Source organism: Eschrichtius robustus, chromosome 11 (assembly GCF_028021215.1).
Source record: "Eschrichtius robustus isolate mEscRob2 chromosome 11, mEscRob2.pri, whole genome shotgun sequence".
NCBI lineage: Eukaryota > Metazoa > Chordata > Mammalia > Artiodactyla > Eschrichtiidae > Eschrichtius > Eschrichtius robustus.
The window spans coordinates 68,250,021-68,272,090 of record NC_090834.1 but is presented as its reverse complement, the minus strand read 5'-3'; the positions used below and the strand labels follow the sequence as shown (position 1 = coordinate 68,272,090).

The following is a 22,070-nucleotide window of genomic DNA, read 5'->3' as shown; positions in this document are numbered from 1 at the left end:
CTGTGAATCCATCTGGTCCTGGGCTTTTGTTTATTGGAAGATTTTTAATCACAGTTTCAATTTCAGTGCTTGTGATTGGTCTGTTTATAGTTTCTATTTCTTCCTGCTTCAGTCTTGGAAAATTGTACCTTTCCAAGAATTTGTCCATTTCTTCATGGTTGTCCATTTTATTGGCACATAGTTGTTTGTAGTAGACTCTTATAATCCTTTGTATTTCTGCAGTGTCAGTTGTGATTTCTCCTTTTTCATTTCTAATTTTATTGATTTGCGTCCTCTCCCTTTTTTTCTTGATGAGTCTGGCTAAGGGTTTATCAATTTTGTTTATCTTCTCAAAGAACCAGCTTTTAGTTTTGTTGATCTTTGCTATTGTTTTCTTCGTTTTTATTTCATTTATTTCTGCTTTGATCTTTATGATTTCTTTCCTTCTACTGACTTTGGCTTTTCTTTGTTCTTCTTTCTCTAGTTGTTTTAAGTGTAGGGTTAGATCGTTTATTTGAGATTTTTCTTGTTTCTTGAGGTGAGATTGAATTGCTATAAACTTAGCAATTTCTTAGACCTGCTTTTGCTGCATCCCATAGGTTTTGGGTCGTAGTGTTTTCATTGTCATTTGTTTCTATGTATTTTTTTATTTCTTCTTGGATTTCTTCAGTAATCTCTTGGTTATTTAGTATCTCACTGTTTAGCCTCCATGTATTTGTGTTTTTTACAGTTTTTTTCCTGTAATTGATTTCCAGCCTCATAGTGTTGTGGTCAGAAAAGATGCTTGATACGATTTCAGTTTTCTTAAATTTTCTGAGGCTTGATTTGTGGCCCAAGATGTGATCTACCCTGGAGAATGTTCCATGTGCACTTGAGTAGAAAGTGTATTCTGCCACTTGCAGGTGGAATGTCCTATAAATATCAATTAAATCTATCTGGTCTATTGTGTCATTTAAAGCTTGTGTTTCCTTATTTATTTTCTGTTTAGATGATCTGTCCATTGGTGTAAGTGGGGTGTTAAAGTCCCCTACTGTTATTGTGTTACTGTCGATTTCCCCTTTTATGGTTGTTTTAGCATTTGCCTTATGTATTGAGGTACTCCTGTGTTGGGTGCATAAATATTTATAATTGTTATATATTTTCCTTGGATTGATCCCTTGATCATTATGTAGTGTCCTTATCTCTTGTAACAGTCTTTATTTTAAAGTCTCTTTTACCTGATACGAGTATTGCTACTCCAGCTTTCTTTTGATTTCCATTTGTATGGAATATCTTTTTCTATCCCTTCACTTTCAGTCTGTATGTATCCCTAGGTCTAAAGTGGGTCTCTTGTAGACAGCATATATATGGGTCTTGTGTTTGTATCCATTCAGCCAGTCTGTGTCTTTTGGTTGGGGCATTTAATCCATTTACATTAAAGATTATTATCAATACGCATGTTCCTATTACCATTTTCTTAATTGTTTTGGGTTTGTTTTTGTGAGTCTTTTTCTTCTCTTGTGTTTCCCTCCAGGAGAAGTTTCTTTAGCATTTGTTGTAAAGCTGGTTTGGTGATGCTGAATTCTCTTTAGCTTTTGCTTGTCTGAAAAAGCTTTTGATTTCTCCATCGAATCTGAATCAGATCCTTCTGGGTAGAGTAATCTTAGTTGTAGGTGTTTCTCTTTCATCACTTTAAGTATATCCTTCCACTTCCTTCTGGCCTGCTGAGTTTCTGCTGAAAAATCAGCTGATAACCTTATGGGGACTCCTTTGTATGTTATTTTTTGTTTTTCCCTCACTGCTCTTAATATTTTTTCTTTGAATTTAATTTTTGTTAGTTTGATTAATATGTGTCTTGGTGTGTTTTTCCTAGGGTTTATCCTGTATGGGACTCTTTGTGCTTCCTGGACTTGGATGACTATTTCCTTTCCCATGTTAGGGAAGTTTTCAACTATAATCTCTTCAAATATTTTCTCAGACCCTTTCTTTTTCTATTCTTCTTCCGGGACCCCTATAATTCGAATGTTGGTGCATTTAGTGTTGTCCCAGAGGTCTCTGAGATTGCCTTCAATTCTTTTCATTCTTTTTTCTTTATTTTGCTCCTTGGTAGTTATTTCCACCATTTTGTCTTCCAGCTCACTTATTCGTTCTTCTCCCTCAGTTATTCTGTTATTGATTCCTTCTAGTGTATTTTTCATTTCAGTTATTGTGTTGTTCATCTGTGTTTGTTTGTTCTTTAATTCTTCTAGATATTTGTTAAACATTTCTTGTATTTTCTCAATCGTGCCTCCATTCTATATCTGAGATTCTGGATCATCTTTACTATCATTACTCTGAATTCTTTTTCAGGTAAATTACCTATTTCCTGTTCATTTATTTGGTCTTGTAGCTTTTTACCTTGCTCCTTCATCTGTGACATACTTTTTTTTTAACATCTTTATTGGAGTATAATTGCTTTACAATGGTGTGTTAGTTTCTGCTTTATAACAACGTGAATCAGCTATACATATACATATATAAAAATATGGAATGCTTTACGAATTTGCATGTCATCCTTGCGCAGGGGCCATGCTAATCTTCTCTGTATCATTCCAATTTTAGTATACGTGCTGCCAAAATGAGCACTGTGACATTTTTTTGCCATCTCATTTTTTTTTTTTTTATTTAATGGGATTGTGTTCCTGTCTTACTGGTTGTTTGGCCTGAGTCTTCCAACACTGGGGTTTGTAGGCTATTGGGTAGAGCTGGGTCTTGGTGCTGAGATGAGGAACTCCATGAGACCTCGCTCTGATGAATATTCCCTGGGGTCTGAGGTTCTCTGTTAGCCAGTGGTTCGGACTCAGAGTTCCCACCACAGGAGCTTCGGCCTGACCCCAGGCTTGTGAACCAAGATCCCACAAGCCGCCTAGGGTGGCAAAATAAAAAAAGAACAATAACAAAGTAAAAAATAAAATTAGACTAGGAAACTAACAGATATGTTAGGAAGAATATAAAAATGAAAATATAGATGAATCAGCAACCAGAAGGTACATCAGTACCACAATAGTAAAAAAGAGGAGGAAGGAAAAGAAAAAAAAAGGGTGGGGGGAAGGCCTTGGCTGTGGAGGGTGGGGCCTAAGCATTGGTGAGGTTTGGTTGGTGGGCAGGGACAATGCTCCGGACCCACAGGGCTGGAAAAGGCCCTGTGGGCTTTGGGGGGGTGGAGCTTAGGCTCAAGGAACAGAAGGGGCCCAGGCGTGCCCCCCACCCCTGGTCTCAGAGGGCAGCAGACCTCACCTGGGAGCCCAGCAGGCTTCCTGGGCTCAAATGGGTGGGGCAAACGCCCTCCTCTCCTCTCCTCCGGTCTGGGAGGGCCCCTCCCACCTGCCTCTCCTGATCTCCTCGGCCTCCCTCCTATACCTCCAAGGACCCACGTGGCCTGGAGGGGATTTTGAGGGCAGGGCATTGGCCTGGGAGCCCATCAGGCTCCCCAGGTCCGAATGGGCAGGGCAATTGCCCTCCACTCCTCTCCCACTCTTCCCAGAGAGTCCCTCCCGCCTGCCTCTCCTGATCTCCCTGGCCTCAGGGGCACCGATCCTGTCTGGCCTCCACTTCTCCTCCCGCCTCAGTCCCCACTACATCCTACCAATTCACTCTGGGGTTCCTCCCATCTCCTTGGGTGTCAGAGTCTCCCACCAGTGGCCGGCAGTCACCCTAGTTGTGGGGAGATGCTAACCCCACGTCTTCCCACACTGGCATCTTGACTCCACCTCAGTTCTAATTTATGATGCTGTGAGAATAACTTTTCTAAAGCACAGCTCTCATCAGATCACTTTTCTGTTCAAAATTCCTCAACAGTTCTTCCTTGGCTTCAAAATAGTCCCAACTCTTTAACCTGGCATTTGAGGCTCTCTACAATATGGCTCCAAGCTATCTTTTCTGTTTTACCACTATCCCCTTTTGCAATCTACAGTCTCACCAGGCTTAACTAATTTAAGGCTGTATAGCTGTTACTTTCCCATCTTGATGCCTCTGCTCATTGAGTTCCCTCATCTAGAATGTCCATTCCTCTGTCATTTAAATTGCCATCAGATACAAGTCACAAAAAAACCCTATTCCACCAGTTTAAACAAAAACAGTATTTATTTTCTCACTTATCAAGAAACCCTAATATAAAGTAGCTCCTGGATTGGTTAATTCAAAGACCTAGCAGATCCCTCTTTCAAACTCATTGGGTCAATATTAGCTCACATTCCCCTTCTTACACCTACACTGGCAGAGGGGATGTGATTACTGTGATTGGTTTAGATGAGACTAACCAGGATTGACTCCTGAGTCATTTCAGGGAGTGGTAGCCACCAAAACAAAATTAGGGCACTACTGGCATAGTAAAAAGTAGGAATAGCATTTGGATAATCAGCCAGTAGTTTCTGCCACATCTTTTATTTCTGCATGTCTAAATTTGAGGTCTCCTTAAATGTCCACCTCCAATACCATCTCATCCATAAAGTTAACCTAAAGAAATTCTTTTGGCTCTTCTAAACTCCAAAAGCACTTTATTTATACTTCATGATTAAGTTTTACATTATGAATAAAATTATTTATTTAGGTTCTCAGTTTCCCTAGTAGATAGTAAGCTCCTGAGAGCAGGAACTCTGTCTAGATTCATCCTTGTATCTCTTATAGCCTGTAATGCTTAGTACCTGGTAAGAACTCAATATATGTTGAGTGAACAAAAATCTGTTGAAGAAATATTCTCATTTTAAATGACTGGGATAGGTTGAAGCTTTCCTTGTGTATTGATATAGTATAGTACCTAAATTACATTCTCCATCTTTGTTTTATAAATTACTCAGCTCACGTCGAAGGGGCCAGCAGAAATTGTAGAAAACTGTAGGAATATGAATGTAGCAGATTTCTGATCCCTTAGTTTTCTGTTGCTCTTCTTTGGCAAACACAGAATTAATGTTTGATTTTACTATTAGTCAAAAAATTTTTTTTTGCCTCAGTATCTCTAACCATTATATCTTTATGGTGATTAAACATCATCCTTAAAATAAGATTCTAAGTTAGAAAAACAAAAGTATTAAAAACATAGGCAATCAGACCTTTCATTTGTATAATTTTTCTTGATTTTAGATCTAAAGAATTGTTTTATTTGCATTTCTTAGTTTCTTTTTGAAAGGCTCTATGAGAAGTTAGTGTTAACATTAGCAAAAAAGAATTAAAGTCCAGTATAAAAAGCTGATAGTAGGGCTTCCCTGGTGGCGCAGTGGTTGAGAATCTGCCTGCCAATGCAGGGGACACGGGTTCGGGCCCTGGTCTGGGAGGATCCCACATGCCGCGGAGCGGCTGGGCCCGTGAGCCACAATTACTGAGCCTGCGCGTCTGGAGCCTGTGCTCCGCAGCAAGAGAGGCCACAATGGTGAGAGGCCCGCGCACCGCGATGAAGAGTGGTCCCCACTTGCCACAACTAGAGAAAGTCCTCGCACAGAAACGAAGACCCAACACAGTCATAAATAAATAAATAAATAACGTGAATTTCTTTAAAAAAAAAAAAAGCTGATAGTAGACTGAAATTTTATATTTCTTAATCTTAAGCAACTAAAAGCCAATTTACAGTAAGACCTTATCTTGAGTATCTGCTATCTGCTGTGGCGGTTATACTCAAACATTATAAAAAATAATCTAAATAATGTTTAAATCATGAGCTTTGCTCTTTTTTTTTTTAAATAGCATTTTTATTTATTTATTTATTTATTTATTTGGCTGTGTTGGGTCTTCGTTTCTGTGCGAGGGCTTTCTCTAGTTGTGGCAAGCGGGGGCCACTCTTCATCGCGATGCGCGGGCCTCTCAGTATCGTGGCCTCTCTTGTTGCAGAGCACAGGCTCCAGATGCGCAGGCTCAGTAGTTGTGGCTCACGGGCCTAGTTGCTCCGCGGCATGCGGGATCTTCCCAGACCAGGGCTTGAACCCGTGTCCCCTGCATTAGCAGGCAGATTCTCAACCACTGTGCCACCAGGGAAGCCCCTAAATAATGTTTAAATGGAATATTTTGTGAGAATAATATTAGAAAAATTAATGGGTTAATTAAAATTATGGACTAAGGTGGCTGTTAAGAAGCTTCATGAATTATATTATTTTCATCCATCTTTTTACTTAGACCAACACCTTGGAGTCATCATTGACTTCTCTTTTTCTCTTATACCCACCCCACAGTCAGTATATGAGTGAATCCTGTCAGGTTTCTCTTCAAAATATATTCAGAATGTGACCAGCTCTTACCATTGTCACTACTATCACTTTATTCCTAGCAACCGTCATCTCTCACTGGGATTATTCCAATAGCCTTCTAACTTGTCTCCCTGCTTCTGCCCTTGTCCCCATTCTGTCTAGTCTCAGCACAATAACCAGTCTATTCCACTCATAATCTGAAATGAAGTTAGATCTTATTACTCCTTGGCTCAAAACCCTCCAGTGACTTGCCATGCCCTTGGAGTAAAAACCAAAGTCATTACTATGAACAGCAAAGTTCTATACATTCTGTCCCCACCTCACTCCCTAACCCTATCTTCAACCACTCCTCTCTCTCTCATTCTGTTCCAGCCACCCTTGGCTCCTTCAGGTTCACTTCTGCCTTTGCACTTGACTGTCATCCTGGAATGCTCTTTCCCCCAGATATCCATAAGACTGATTCGTGCACCTCTTTAGTTCCTAAATGTCACCTACTCTGTGAGGCCTTCCCTGTAGCCTTTCAGCATTTTCTCTCCTCTGTTTAATATTCTCCATAGCACTTACTTCCATCTTATTAATCTGTATTTTATTTGTCTGTCTCTCCTACCTATAGTGTAACCTCCATGAAGACAGGGATTTTTGTCTGGTTTTTACACACTATGTCACCAGTGCCTAGAGCAATGCACATAGTACCTGTAACACCCACATAATGGGTACTCGATAAATATTTGTTGTGTGAATCGTATGATTATAATAATTACAGTTTGTAGCGAATATAACAAAAAAGAAGACTCAACGGATATAGAGAACAAACTAGTGGTTACCAGTGGCAGAGGTGGGTGGGTAGGGGCAATATAAGGGGAGGGGATTAAGAGGTACAAACTATGAGGTATAAAATAAGCTACAAGAATATATTGTACAACACAGGGAATATAGCTAATATAATAACTATAAATGGAGTATAACCTTTAAAAATTGTGAATCACTATATTGTATACCTGTAACTTATATTGTACTTCAACTATACTTCAATTTTAAAAATTGCAGTTTGATAAGCTTTGCTATTAAATACTAAGTTTATATGAATTATTCCCTAATTTCTTCTGAACTGTGCAGTTCCAAAGGAAGACTGGCCCAGTTTCCTCAGCCCTGAAAGTCTTATTTTGTAAGCCTGTATAAATTCCTGTCACCTTTAATTCTATTTATTTGTTCTCTACCCCATGTATAGTCTTTTATTACAAAGAATCTTACATATTTGCGTCTCCATAGAGACCTTACCTTCCCCAAATTTAATCAATTTTCTGATTATTAGAGATGGTTCTACCATTTTCACAGTATGGAATCTGATTCATACTTGATTCTGTTTTTTCTCTTACTGCCTTCTCAAGTAATAATAAATGCTAGGGCTTCCCTGGTGGCACAGTGGTTGAGAATCTGCCTGCCAATGCAGGGGACGTGGGTTCGAGCCCTGGTCTGGGAGGATCCCACATGCCGCAGGGCAACTCAGCCCGTGAGCCACAATTGCTGAGCCTGCGCGTCTGGAGCCTGTGCTCCGCAACGAGAGGCCGCGATAGTGAGAGGCCCGTGCACCACCGCGATGAAGAGTGGCCCCCGCTTGCCGCAACTAGAGAAAGCCCTCGCACAGAAATGAAGACCCAACACAGCCATACATACATACATACATACATAAAATAAAAAGAATGTAAGCAGACAAGAATCTCATTTAAAAAAAAAAAAAAAGAAAGCTTCATTGTTGCATTTTAAAAAATTAAAAAATTTAAAAAAATAAATGCTAGTTACAAATATTATTATTTTATTCAAAATATTGAAATGTTGCTATAATCATGTTTTTTTAATATAACCTAACTATTGTACTTCACTTTCTCATGTCTCCAGATTGTAAGTTTTGGTATATAATACAACTTAAGATATTCAAGGAAATCTGTTGTTTCAGTTATAGTAGAATGGCATGTGGTTGTTGGATTCAAATAAACCTTTAAATAAAAAATTCTTGAGGGGCTTCCCTGGTGGTCCAGTGGGTAAGACTCCGCACTCCCAATGCAGGGGGCCTGGGTTCGATCCCTGGTCGGGGAACTATATCCCACATGCATGCTGCAACTAAAGATCCCATGTGCCACAACGAAGATCCTGCATACCGCAACTAAGACCCGGCACAGCCAAAATAAATGATAAATGAATAAATAAATAAATATTTTTTAAAACTGAACCTTAATTTAAAAGAAAAGAAATTCTTTAAATAAATTAAAATGAAAAGGATTGTCAATACTGATCTCTAAAATTAATTTCTTAATTCTGGGAAAGTTGCCTGACCTCAACAACTAAACAGGATGATGGCTAATCAACCCTACAGGTTATTTTGAGTATCACATGAGATAATATTGTGTATTTTGAACCCCACAGATGTAGGGGACATGATATTATTCATTTGCTCAGACTCTTGCTCTCTTGTTAGGTAATTTGCAAACTTTGAAAACTTCTGTTTCCTAGGATGTTTGACTAAATATTTGTTCCCCTTTTTTGGGAAAAATCGATCAGAAAAATTATCAACTTTGTTTTTCATTTTCTTTGTATTTTTAGATTAACAAAAGCAGTGGCATTGTGGAAGCATCACGGATCATGAATTTGTACCAGTTTATTCAGCTTTATAAAGACATTACAAGTCAAGCAGCAGGAGTATTGGCACAGAGCTCCACCTCTGAAGACCCTGATGAAAACTCATCATCTGTAACATCTTGTCAGGCTAGTCTTTGGATGGGAAGGTATACAGTGCATAAATACCATGTTTCTCTTATTTTCCAACATGCAAACTACTGAAATCGCATTAATGTTTTTGCCGGTGTTCTCCGTGACATCTTAAATCACATTACTTTTTGTCTCAGTTGATATTATATCCCAGATCTGCTTTTGGATTATTCTGTGTTTCAGGACATTGTTAGAGTGCCAAATTAAAGGAAAACTAAAGTGGCTCACACGAGGTAATGTTTCTGTCAATCTAGTTTCCATGAATCCACTCTCTGCTCTACCTGCTTGCATTTAGTGACAAAGGATATAGTTAATACCCCTCTTATAATAGGCATTTAGGTTCTTAGACAATCAAAGCTCTTCAGGGAATTAGGTCCAAGAATCTGGCAAAACCATTCCAGTTTTTCTTAAAGGTATCTGACTAATTGGAGCATTAACATTGTAAATACTGTCTCCAGGACTTGGCAGTCCATTCAGGAATGAACAAGTAGTTGGTGCACATATTGCATGTACTGAGTTACCAGAAGGAAATGAAGTCAGACAGCGTTTTCTGTAATGGTGCTTGTTTACTCAGGCCTAATATATTATTGTTCTATCTAAACTTTCTTTTCCTTCTCTATAATGCTTTTGGCATGTGAAAGCTCCCACCTGTTGCCATTTGACAACCATGACCATAATTTAACTTTATAAATCCCTCATTGGAAAAAGGTTTATGTGGGTCCAGACATGTTGACATCCTGTCTTATTGTCATACAGGGCAGACAGCACAAATCTGAATTGACAGTGTCTTTTAACTTGAAGTTAAGAATATGGTTAACAGGAACTTCTTTTTTATTGCTCCATTTACAGTTGCATTTTCCGATCCATTCTTAACCAACTGGTTTCCAAATACTATGTTGTAGTAAGATTGTATTTTAACTTATCATTTCGTTTTTATCTTTAATAGGATTGCTTGGTTTTCTACGTTTGGGCTATACAGGTGATGCTGATGAAATGCCAAATGAGTTTTAGAGTATTATAGGCAGGATTCTGGCTTATCTTTCCTGTATTTTGTAAAGTTAATCTTTCAAAGACAGGCATCTGATTTTCTGCTTTTTTCCCTCTCCCTCTTCAGAATGGTGATTTTTTTTTTTTTTGAGTATTTTGAAAGTTGAGAATAGTATTTACTAGTAAATGGTATTTACTAAGCTCGATGGTAGCAAATTAATTGAAAGTAATACTTTTTTCTTATTGCCGTCATTGTAATGAAGGAGGTAAGAGTGTTATTCCTTTTCATGTGCCCTTGAGACTGGGAAACTCAATGCCTGATTGGTAGGTTAGGGCTGCTTCTTGCCTTTGTATGTTTTGGGGGTTTTTTTGTTACACCTTGATATACTTAGTTCATAGAAAAACAGACTTTTCAAGTTGAGAGGGATCTTAAGAGGTATTTATTTGGTCAGGCTTACATCTGGTGCCTATTTCTATTAGTGGTTTATATTTATTAAATACTTGTAGGGTATTAGGCTATTAGGCATCGTGATGAGTGCTTTACATGTATAAACTCATTAAATCACAACAACCCCATAGGAATACAATTATTGGTTCATTACAGATGCAGAAACTGAGGTTTACACAAATAAATGACACGGCTAGAAATTGGCCTAGCTGAGATTCACATTCTGACCTGTCTGGCAATACAGCCATGCTTGCAACCTCTGCATTAGTACTCTCTGGTGCAGGAAGATCCTGTACTAGAGTGCTTCTTAAACTTTAATATTCACTGGTTTTGAGAAGGAGCTTGAGATTCTATCAGGTTCCCAGGTGTTGTCACTACTGCTCATCCATGGATAGCACTTTGCATAGTGAGACTTACCACATTTAGCCAAGTGGTGGTCCAGCTTGTACATGAACACCTGCAGCTGTAAGGGACTCACTGCCTCAGAAAGGCAAGCCTTTTGATTCACAAATAGCTTTAATCACAATATAATTTTCCCTTTTGCATTATTTTCCTCAGAGCCAAAATCTGGCTCTCCTGAGGCAGCACAGCACAGATTCTAGAACCAAATTGCCTGTGTTCAAATCCTGGCTCTACTCCTTACTATGTCACTCTGGACAAGTTATTAAACTCTCTTTCCTCAGTTTCCTCATCTTTTAAAAGAGGATGACAATGATAAGATCTACTTCATAGGACTCTTGGGAGAGTTAAGTGAGTTAATATATGTAAAATGCTTGGGGGCTTCCCTGGTGGCACGGTGGTTAAGATTCCACCTGCCAATGCAGGGGACACGGTTGGAGCCCTGGTCCAGGAAGATCCCACATGCCACGGAGCAACTAAGCCCATGTGCCACAACTACTGAGCCTGCGCTCTAGAGCCCATGAGCCACAACTGAAGCCCGCGCGCCTTGAGCCCGTGCTCCACAACAAGGGAAGCCACTGCAATGAGAAGCCCGCGCACCACAACTAAGAGTAGCCCCCGCTCGCCTCAACTAGAGAAAGCCCGCGCACAGCAATGAAGACCCAACGCAGCCAAAAATAAATAAGTAAAATAAATAAAATGCTTGGAACAGTGCCTGGCCCATAAAAAAAAAAAGTCTGTAAAAGTTAACTATCATTATTCTTAAATTATTACTGTATTCTACTTATTTCAGTGGCAGTGCCCTCTGGAAATCCACCAAACAAGTCTGTTCTCTCTTTCAGCCCTTCAAATACTTGAAAACAGTAATCAAATTCTCACTGAGCCTCTGTTCTCCAGGATAAGCCTCCCCAGTTCCTTCGGCCTTTGTTTGTATAGGCCTCTTCTATATCCCAGAGGCTTTCCTGGATGATCTTTTATTTGTCAATTTGTCTTTCAGGGTAGGGGGCAGGGAACTGAATTCTCCACTTTACAAGTGGTCTAATAAGGACAAACAGAGCAAGACTCTTCCTCCTTCCTTCTTCTGGTCACTGTATTGCTAGGAAGGTAGCAAGAAAATCAAGTGAACATAGTACAGCTTCCACTGGCTGCTTCTGTGTCTCCTGTTCTTTCTTTTACCTACATCCAGAATGCTGTTCTTTGTAACCCTCTACTCCTCAGTTTTAAACTCTAACCTTCAGGACTCTGTCACTCTTTATGGAGTCAATTACATTCTCTGTTACTGACACCCAAGTCCATATCCTTAGGCATAAATTGTAAACTCCTCAAGAGCAGAGACCCTAGTTCTTCTGGGTCTGGCACAATACGTGGCACCTAAAAGGCACTTAAACATTTAAATGAATAGATACAGAAAAATTCAAATACATTAGATCCACATCCATCTAGGGTTTCATTCAGTTTCCCCATTTCAATTCAGGGGCTGCCCTCTTTTATGCATTACTAAAGCATAGCATTTAATCTATTACCACATCCTGATGATTTGTCTTTTTTAATGCCACTTAGACCCTAATTATCTCCCAGGTGAATTGCTGAAATAAGGATCTGATTGGTGTTCCTCCCTCTAGACTGTCCTTCATACTGCTCTCCCAATTAATCTCCTACAGCATTATTTCCAATGGGGGTTCACTTTCCCCTTGATTAAACTCTGTCAGAACAAGTTTAAACTTATTATTTTGACATACGAGGATCAGATTATCTCTGCTATACTTAAGCAATCTTTTCTCTTATTTTTCTCCCCGGAGCATGATGCTAGCCTCCTTGTTACACACATATACAGAGTTTTGAGGGTTTTTTTTCCTACCTCTATAGCTTTGTTTATTCACATAGAATGTCCTCTGTCTGTCGAAATCCTATCATTTTTTCTACCTCATCTTTCCAACAAGTTTGAAATGTACTCATTTCTTCATTCTTTACTTAGCACTTACTACATGTAATGCACATTTGACATTTGCTTATCTTCTGTATACAAATTGACAGATTTTAAAGTACTATATAATGTCTTATATACAGTGGTATAAGCACAGAAGGGAATAAAAACATGTTAGAGATAGTTCCTGCCCTCAAGAAGCTTATAGTCTAGTGGCTATACTTTGAAACATTTAATTTTTGTATAATTATAAAAGTAGTACATGCTTGATGAAGTAAACCTAAAAATTACAGAATAGCACAAAGATTAAAAGCAAATTAAAATCATTTCAAGAAACATGTATTGAGAACCTAAGACAAACTCCTTGTATTCAAAGAGCTTACAGTTTATGGATAGACCAACCAATAAATAACCAATTAAAATACAGTATTTAAGTCCTTTAATTGAGGAAAATGTTGGTTTTGAGAGCATAGAGAAGATGATATCTTGAGCTGAGTAACTGAGGTTAGAGTTTACCAAACTCACAAGGGTATGCCAGGAAAGGAAAACACCACATACAAAGGTCCTTGGCTCATTCAGGGGCATTCTAAATTGTGGCTGGAGTAGAAGGTTCAACATCTCTTTTCTTCCCAAGATGAAAGAGCTCTTTGAGGACAAATAACTTTGCTTTCTAACTCTTTTGTATTTCATATAGCAAGCACCTGATCCTTAAGACTAAGCTATTCTTTCACTTACATGCCCATTATCAGCAGTAGCATAACAAGACCCTGATGGCAGGGTCCCTATTTTAGAAAGCTTTGTATCCTGCATGGTGAATAAATCATATATTGGTTGAATTCATTTATAAAATTTCAATATGATTAAAATGGGCTAAGTTATTTTCCAGTTTTGGTCCATATTTTCCTTTTAACCATCTCAGGATTTATCTTTTATCCAGTCGTTTCTCTATGGAATTTGCCCCTCTAGTACTTCTTCCCTAATACATTTGCTATCCCTAAAAGATAAGTTAATTTACTCTGATACTGCATGAGTCATATTGTGCTTTATGTTGAGGGCACATAGATGCTTGATACTGCTTTTTAAGGCAATGGAAACAAAGTTTACTGCACAGTGACAATAGAGAATATCATTGCTCCAGCTCAGTTTTCACATTGCAGGGTAAAGCAGCTGACTGACGAGGAGGAGTGCTGTATCTGTATGGATGGTCGAGCTGACCTCATCCTGCCTTGTGCTCACAGCTTTTGTCAGAAGTGCATTGACAAGTGGTAAGTAATCTGCTGCCTTCATGGGTTAGGCCAAGATCACGAGGGAGAGTGTATATGAATAAACTTCAAAAAATGCAAAAATATTATAGTTAAGTATAAGAGATTTTGTTCTTTAGTACTTTGGATTTTATGACATGCTTCCTACTGGTTAAAATATTTTTATACCTAAAGTTTATAAAATGTGGGGATGTATCTTAGTTTTGACAATTTACTTTTGCTGTAAGGAGATTTGTGCCTGACTGGAGTCTAGAATCAAACATTCCCCCTTTTCTTCTATTTTCCTCCTCATTTCTACTTTTTTCCTCCATATATGATTAGAAAGAATAATATGAATCCTTGAATATTGAATATTGGACCTGGAGAGAACTTTAGAGAACAGCTAGTCAAGCTCATTATTTTACAAAATAAGAATCAAGCGTTTAGGAGAATTTATAATTGACATACAATATGTCAATTATAACTACATATATTTAAAGTACAATTTGATATATTTTGATATATGTATATACCCATAAAAATCATCATCACAATCTAGGTAATGAACAAATCTGTCACTCCCAGAAGTTACCTCAGGCCCACTGTAAGGTCTCCTTCCCCCCACCCCTTCTCCTAGTCCCCAGACAACCACTAATATGCTTTCAATCACTATAAAATCATTTGGGTTTTCTATAATTTTTATAAATGGAGTCATACAGTATGTACTCTTTTTTTGTCTGGCTTTTTTCATTCATTATAATTATTTCAAGATTTACTTATGTTGTATTATGTATCAGTAGCTCCTTCCTTTTTATTACTGAGTAGTATTCATTGTATGGATATACCACAGCTTATTTATTATCCATTCACCCGTTGATGGACATTAGGTTGTTTTCAATTTTTGGCTATTACAAATAAAGCTGCCTTTCTATATACTTTAAATATACATTTGTGGACAACTGCTTTTATGGACATACATTTTGGTTTTTTCTTGGATAAATAACTAGAAGTGGAATGGCTAGATCATACGGTAGGTATATGTTTAACTTTTTAAGAAACTGCCCACTGTTTTCAGAAGTGGCTGTGCCATTTTACACTCCCACCAGCAGTGTCTGAGAGCTCCACTTGCCACACAACCTTGCCAGTACTTGGTATTTGTCAGTCCTTTTAATTGTAGCCATTCTAATAGATGTGTAGTGGTATCTCACTGTGGTTTTAGTTTGCCTTTCCCTCCTGACTGATGATGCTGTGCATCTTTTCTTGTGCTAATTTTCCATCGTATGTATTTCATCTTTGGTGAAGTATTCATTCAGATCTTTTGCCCATTTCTTTATTGGGTTGTTTTGTATTAAGTTTTGAGTGTTCTTTATGTATTATGGATACATGTCCTTTATCAGATATATGATTTTCAAATATTTTCTCCCACTCTGTGATTTATCTTTTCATTCTCTTAAGAATGTCTTTCAAAGAGTAGATGTTTTTAATTTTGTTGAAGTCCAATTTCTCAGTTTGTGATTAATGGATAATGATTTTTTACTGTCATATCTAAGAAATCTTTGTGTAACCCAAGGTCACAAAGGTTTTCTTCCATTTTTTCTTCCAAAAGATTTATAGTTTTTAGGTTTTACATTTTGGTCTATGATCTATTTTGAGTTAATTTTTGTATACGCTGTGACGTGTGGATCAAAAAAATTTTATTTTATGCTTACATGGCTTTCCAGTTGCTCCAGCACAATTTGTTGAAAAGACTGCCTTTTCTTCACTAAGTTGCCTCTTCACCTTTGTTAAAAATCAGTTGTTAAAGCACAGGTGAGTCTATTTCTGGACTCTATTCTGTTCCATTGACCTATTGTCTATTTCACACCAATACCACACTACATAGGTTAGTGTAGCTTTGTAAGTCTTAAAATCAGGGAGTGTTAATCCTCCAACTTTGTTCTTTTTCAAAGTTGTTTTGGCTTTTCTAGATCTTTTGCATTTCAGTGTGAATTTTATAATCAACTTGTCAATTTCTACAAAAACGCTGTAAGAATTTTGATTGGGATTGCATTAAATAATTTTGAGAGTGTTAACTTCTAAACAATATTGTCTTCCAACCCACATCACAGTATATTTCTCCATTTATTTAGGTCTTCTTTAATTTCTGTCATCAATATTTGTAGTTTCCAGTGTTGCATATCCTTGACAGATTGATCCCTAAGTATTTTATAATTTTTATGCTACTTTAAATGGTATTTTTAAATTTCAGTTTCTGATTATTGTATTTCTGTGTACTAGCAATAAACAGATTTTGTGTATCAATCTATCCTGCAACCTCACTGATTTATTTATTAGCTCTGATAGCTTTTTTGTAGGTTCCATAGGATTTTATCAAGTGTCTGAAAAACACTTTTGAAAGATATTTTTTCTGGATATAGAATTCTAGACTGATAATATTTTTTCTCTCAGTACTTTAATGACGTTGCTTCCCCCTTTCTTGCTTACATCATTTCCTATGAGAAATCTGCTCTCATCCTCATCTTTTTTCCTCTGTAGGTAATGTGCCTTTTTTTCTCTGGCTGCTTTTAAGGTTTTTTCCCTTTATCAGTGATTTTGAGCAATTTGATTGATGTGTGTTAGTTTTCCTCATGTTCCTTGCACTTAGGGTTCATTGAGCTCCTTGGATTTGTAGGTTTATAGTATCATCAGTTTTGGAAATTTTTCAGCCAGTATTTTCTCAAATATTTTTTTCTGTTTTCTTTTGTCCCCTCTCCTTTTGAGACCCCAGTTACTCATGTACTAGACCACTTTAGGTTGTCCCACAGTTCACTGATGCTATTTTCTTTCTTTTTTGAGTCATTTTCTCTGTATTTCATTTTGGATAGTTAATATTGCTATATCTTTTCAAATTCACTAATCTTTTTTTCCTGCAATGTCTAACTTGCCATTAATCCCACCCAGTGTATTTTTTTCTTCAGATATCTTAGTTTTCATCCAGAAGTTTAAATTTTTAATATCTTCCAATCTCTGCTTAATATGTTTGTCTTTCCTCTACTTTTTTAATATATGGAATATAGTTATCATAACCTTTCATTTTCTTGCTGCTAATTCTAATATCTGTTGTGAGTTCTGGATTACTTTTGATGGATTTTTCCTCTTCATTTTCGGTTGTATTTTTATACTTCTTTGTATGACTGGTAGTTCTTAACTGGGTGCCAGACATTGTGATTTTTTTACCTTTTGGGGTACTGGATATTTTTGTATACGTATAAATATTCTTGAGCTTTGTTCTGGAATATAGTTACTTGGAAACAGTTTGATCCTTTTGAGTCTTGCTTTTATGGTTTGTTAGGCAGGACCAGAACGATGTTTAGTTTAGAAGCTAATTATGCCCCACTAATGAGGCAAGACTTCAGAGTACTCTACCCAATGCTCCATGAATTATGAGGTTTTCCACTCTGGCTGGTGGGAACAGGCAATGTCCCAGGCCCTGTGTGAGCTTTGGTTACTGTTCCTTCAAATCCTTTTGGGTGATTCCTCAGCCTCGAGTAGTTTCCTCACATGCACACACTGATCATTACTCTACTGAATATATCTACAGGGACCTTCAGTAGACACTGGGATTCTCCCTTTGTGTAGTTTTCTCCTTTGCAGTACTCCACCCTATGAACTCTAGCTGCCTTGGCTTCCCGAGCTCCTCAGCTCTGACTTGTCAACTCAGGGAGTCTACCGGGCTCCATCTCAGTCTCCCCTGCTTGCTCTGTAGCCTGGAAACTCTCAAGGGCAGTAAGCTGGGCAATTATAGGGCTCACCTTCTGTTGCTTCCTATCTCTCCAGGGTTATAATCTTTTGTCATCTTATGCTTAGTGTTGAAAACCATTATTTCATGTATTTTGTCCAGTGTTTTAGTTGTTTCAAGTGGGAAGATAAATCTGCTCCCTATTGGCCAGAAACAGAAATTGACTGTTTTAAAATTGTGACTTTTGTGCACAGAAAAGCACACAATTATCTTGAAAAATACCTCTGAGGAACCAGAAATGAATCTGAATTATATATGCCAGCTCTACTTTCACATTGAGTTTTTGGAGCAGATTTCTAAATTTTTGCACAAAAGCCAAGGAGCAATTGATATAATTTAATTACTTTGGTCTCAGACTTCACTTAGAGATGAAGTGAAAAATATTTTCCCTCTATGACATGTTTCTGGCTCAAATATGTTATTTTTGAAATTTCCAAAATAATGTTTGACAAGACAAAAAAATCCCTTTGGAAAACATAATCTTATTTAAGTGATTATATATAAACTCTTTCCTCCCCCCAAAATTATTCTGCATGTAAAGTTCATTTATTATTTTAAACCTTGAATGCTTCCATTCCATTGTTTATAGCAGCAAAAGATAGGAAAAAAACCTAAATGTCCTTCTATGGGAGATAAGTTAAATGAAGTATGGCCTATCCAAACAGTGTATGTTTATTTTGAATAGACAGCTCTAACATGTGCTGATACTTGTAAAAAGAGCAGTGATGTATAGATACACACAAGCTTGGTCATGCCTGGTCTATCTCTAGAAGAATGTATAAGAAACTGGTAACAGTGGTTGCCTCTGGGGATAATAATTAAAGACTGGGAGAGGAGGAAGAGATGTATTTTTCACTATATACTTTTATGCTGTTTACTTTTTAAAAAAACAACATGTACATGTATTGTTTCAGATCCATTTTTTAAACAGAAAAAGAAAAACTGTTCTTTATTTGACTTCTCTAATAGGAGTGATCGACACAGGAATTGCCCAATTTGCCGCCTACAGATGACTGGAGCAAATGAATCTTGGGTGGTGTCAGATGCACCCACTGAAGATGATATGGCTAACTATATTCTTAACATGGCTGATGAGGCAGGCCAGCCCCATAGGCCATGACCTTGGGGTGAAGTGTTCTGTTGCTAATGTGGCTTACAAACACTTTGGTCATGGCGGAAGAATGTGGGGATGTTGTAGGACAGACACAGAGAAATCAATTTTCCCCACCCTCTTATTTTCGCTATTCTGACAATTTGTCCATTTCTTTTGATAAACTTTCCATGTCTTCCATTTATGGTAAACTAAAATTTGCTACTGTTTTAGACCATATTTTCCTATTGTTTATCTGTTCTAATATATATTAGGACTAATTGCTCTTGAATCCTTTGCTGAGGTAACAGCAACATTTCCAGGGGCTTCTGAAATACTATTATTTTTCAGGGCAAGAGTATTCTGGAATCTATTTAGTTAGGTTTAAAATAAACCTTGAATGTTAAAAAGCTGTAGCCATCTGAGAGAAAATCTTAAATGACTGAAAATGTAGAATACATCAAAGTGCATGTTACTACTTAAATTAGTCTTACTGCTGGAATCTAAGGAGTATGTATGCCCCCTTGTGGTTAACTATTGCTCCTTTTATAGTTTTTACTTGAAATAATCCACAATTATTTCGTAACTTTAAGTGTTTTGGAACTACATGTTTTTCACTTAAAAGTCTTCTCCCCCCCCCCCACCCCCGCATGCTGTATAATTTAGATGAGGACTATAAATTTGGGCAGGACTTTGCCTTGTAATGGATTTCTGCTGGAGAATCTTCTTGGCTATTCTGGAAATGCTTTCCCACAGCTGGGAAACTGTTCTAAATAGCTTTTGATAATACGTATGCATCTTGCCGTTTCAGATGGAAATATTTCTTCATCACAGACCCTAAATTTTATGTTCAAATTATGATAAATCATTCAATATTGGTTTATGGTGCTTTTATTTTCTTAATTTGAAGGCATCTTTCTGAGGTCCCAAAGTCTTCAAATTTCTTAGATTAAGAGAGAAGAAAATAGGGCGTAGCCTTTTAACCAAATGTACCTAAAACACCTCTGAAAGTTAGGAGATTAATTTGACTTTCTTACTGTTTCACTGCATTTTATTTGAAATACCCTGAAAGAGTATAATGTTCAGTGGCATTTGAACCATTTTTAAAAAATTTTGCTTATAAAGTAAAATTTTTTATTTTATGCAAACACTAACATTTCAGCATATAATAAACTAGGGCCTGATGTCTTTAAAAAGTATTTTAACATTCCATGTAACTTTTCTGATTTATTATTGGTAAATTGCAAATGTTACTATTTTCTGAAGTACCAAAGTATACAATTTAAGTTGCTGCTTATTGACAGCAGAGTTTTTGGATACTAGGGACTTTAATAGGCATGCAAATTAAGTAATTCATTTTTAGGAAAAATGTCTGACAAAAGGTAGCTTGATTTTACCCCAAAAATACTGATAACTAATTGGTTGACATTCATGATGGGGGCAGCTCAGTACCAAATAGCTAAACACTTGCTATGGATGCTTATGCAAGTAGAGTACTGGGGGCTGTAGCCTATCAACCTGGCAGTGCACCTGATGGCTGTGTGACCTAGAGAAAGCCCCTTCCTCTGGTTTGTAGGTTCTTACTTTAGAAACAGACTTTATCTGTGGTTTTCACACTTTATTTCAGCAATAGAACTTTTTTTTTCAAGTAAAAATCTTACTCAGAACCCTTACACACACGTGCTACACATGCATGCACACACACGCCCTACCCCACTAAATGTCATTTTATCATTATAAATTTCCTTATATAAACTTTATATACCATAATAACTAAATATTTATGAAGTCAACCAATGAAAACATGTATTAATGCACTGGTGATTACCAGTATATTGGAATTTGATGAGTAATACAGTTGTATGATGGGACTTGTTTTTAAAATTTTTTTTCAAAAGAATTAAATTCAAGTCAAATTCCAGAACTCTGAATCCCCTCCATGGATTCTTAGTACTCCATGGAACCTATTTTGAAAACCTCGAGACAGAGAATCCTCTGAGGTGTTTTCCAGCTCTAAGATTTTAAATTGTCTTTATGGATTAGATCTTCTGAGTCTCATTCAGATTGCCCAATTTAAGAATGTTTCTGAAAATGAACAAAGTGGCTTTACTGATTTTTGGATCTGTCCAGGTATAGCCAATGTTTTTATCCCCCAGAATCCTTCACCTTTCAAGGAATTATTTAACAGTGAGCCCAGTGACTTGATATTGCCCAAACCTTTTATTTTCCAATATGAGCTCCAAGATACTAACTGATCTACTGTGAAATTAAATGTTTTTACTAGCCTTATCAAATAAATGAGCACAGTTTTTTGCTCACTCCATTAAACTGGGTGATAATTCTTTAGATGTGAATGTTAGGTAGGTTCTACTGTAATAGCTAATCGTAGAAGTTATAAATTTGTTTAATGGATGAAATGTATACTTTTTGTATTCTGTACAGCTTGTCTTTTTTAAATATGAAGTACTTAAATGCACTTACTATGATAGGAAATATGTGTGCCTTCTAGGATTTATGAAGTGGTTTCATGAACTCTTAAGAAATTTGTTTTATAAGTTATAAAGTTTCCTTATCTTAACCCAATAACAAAGGGTTTACTCATAATACTGTAGAACTTTAGTTTGAGAAAGTGGATTTGACTATGTACTGAATTTAGAAGTTGAAAATAATAGTATCTGTTTTATTCTTAGGGCAAACTGACATATTGTGCAATAAATAATCTTTAGCAAGTAAATTTTAGCTAATTGAAGAGATTTTTTTTTTTCTTATCATGTAGTTTCACATTCTTATATACTGTGTTTATATTCCTTAGAGGACTATTTTGTATTGTGCTCTGGGGGATTGTAATGTTTTTGTGCTGTTTTAAAACTCATTTCAAATTAGACTCAATTTCCTTATACCTAATATATGTATGGGTAATAAGGCTGCTTGAAAATATATTTTGGTTCAGTGATTTTTATCACTGGAAAGTTGGATTCATTAAAAGGTAGTCCAAAGAATTTTTGCACTTTTCACTGGTTTTTTTTCTTCATTAAGTCCAGCTTGCTTTGTCTGTCTAGGAATAAGAAAACTACTTGGAGATTAGGGAAATCAGCTATTCACCCACATTTAAAATGGGCAACACAATGAAAATATAATATAAACAGTTAGCAACAGACTTTCATTTGTTTTCATGGTCTTTTGTTACCCTACTGAATAGTAAAAATAATTGATAAAATACCCTATGGTGGTTTTGATGTTTACCTTATAAGATCATTTCTAAGATAAGAG

At 36.9% G+C, this 22,070-nt stretch overlaps 1 protein-coding gene and 1 non-coding gene across 4 annotated transcripts in view; one reads left to right on the top strand and one right to left on the bottom strand.

Annotated features, from left to right (window-relative positions):
* The window catches only part of RNF141 (ring finger protein 141), a 48,289-nt gene extending 26,518 nt beyond the window's left edge, over window positions 1-21,771 (top strand). For all 3 annotated transcript variants that reach the window (XM_068556643.1, XM_068556641.1, XM_068556642.1), the window contains exons 4-6: window positions 8,769-8,950; window positions 13,849-13,956; window positions 18,680-21,771. In XM_068556643.1, coding sequence (XP_068412744.1) covers window positions 8,769-8,950; window positions 13,849-13,956; window positions 18,680-18,830 — 441 coding nt within the window. In that variant the 3' untranslated portion in view covers window positions 18,831-21,771. The remainder of the gene's footprint in view (window positions 1-8,768; window positions 8,951-13,848; window positions 13,957-18,679) is intronic.
* On the bottom strand, window positions 2,477-2,583 carry LOC137772760 (U6 spliceosomal RNA). The gene has a single exon (XR_011075563.1). It is a non-coding gene; the product is annotated as a U6 spliceosomal RNA (small nuclear RNA).
* Window positions 21,772-22,070: the final 299 nt, after the last annotated feature.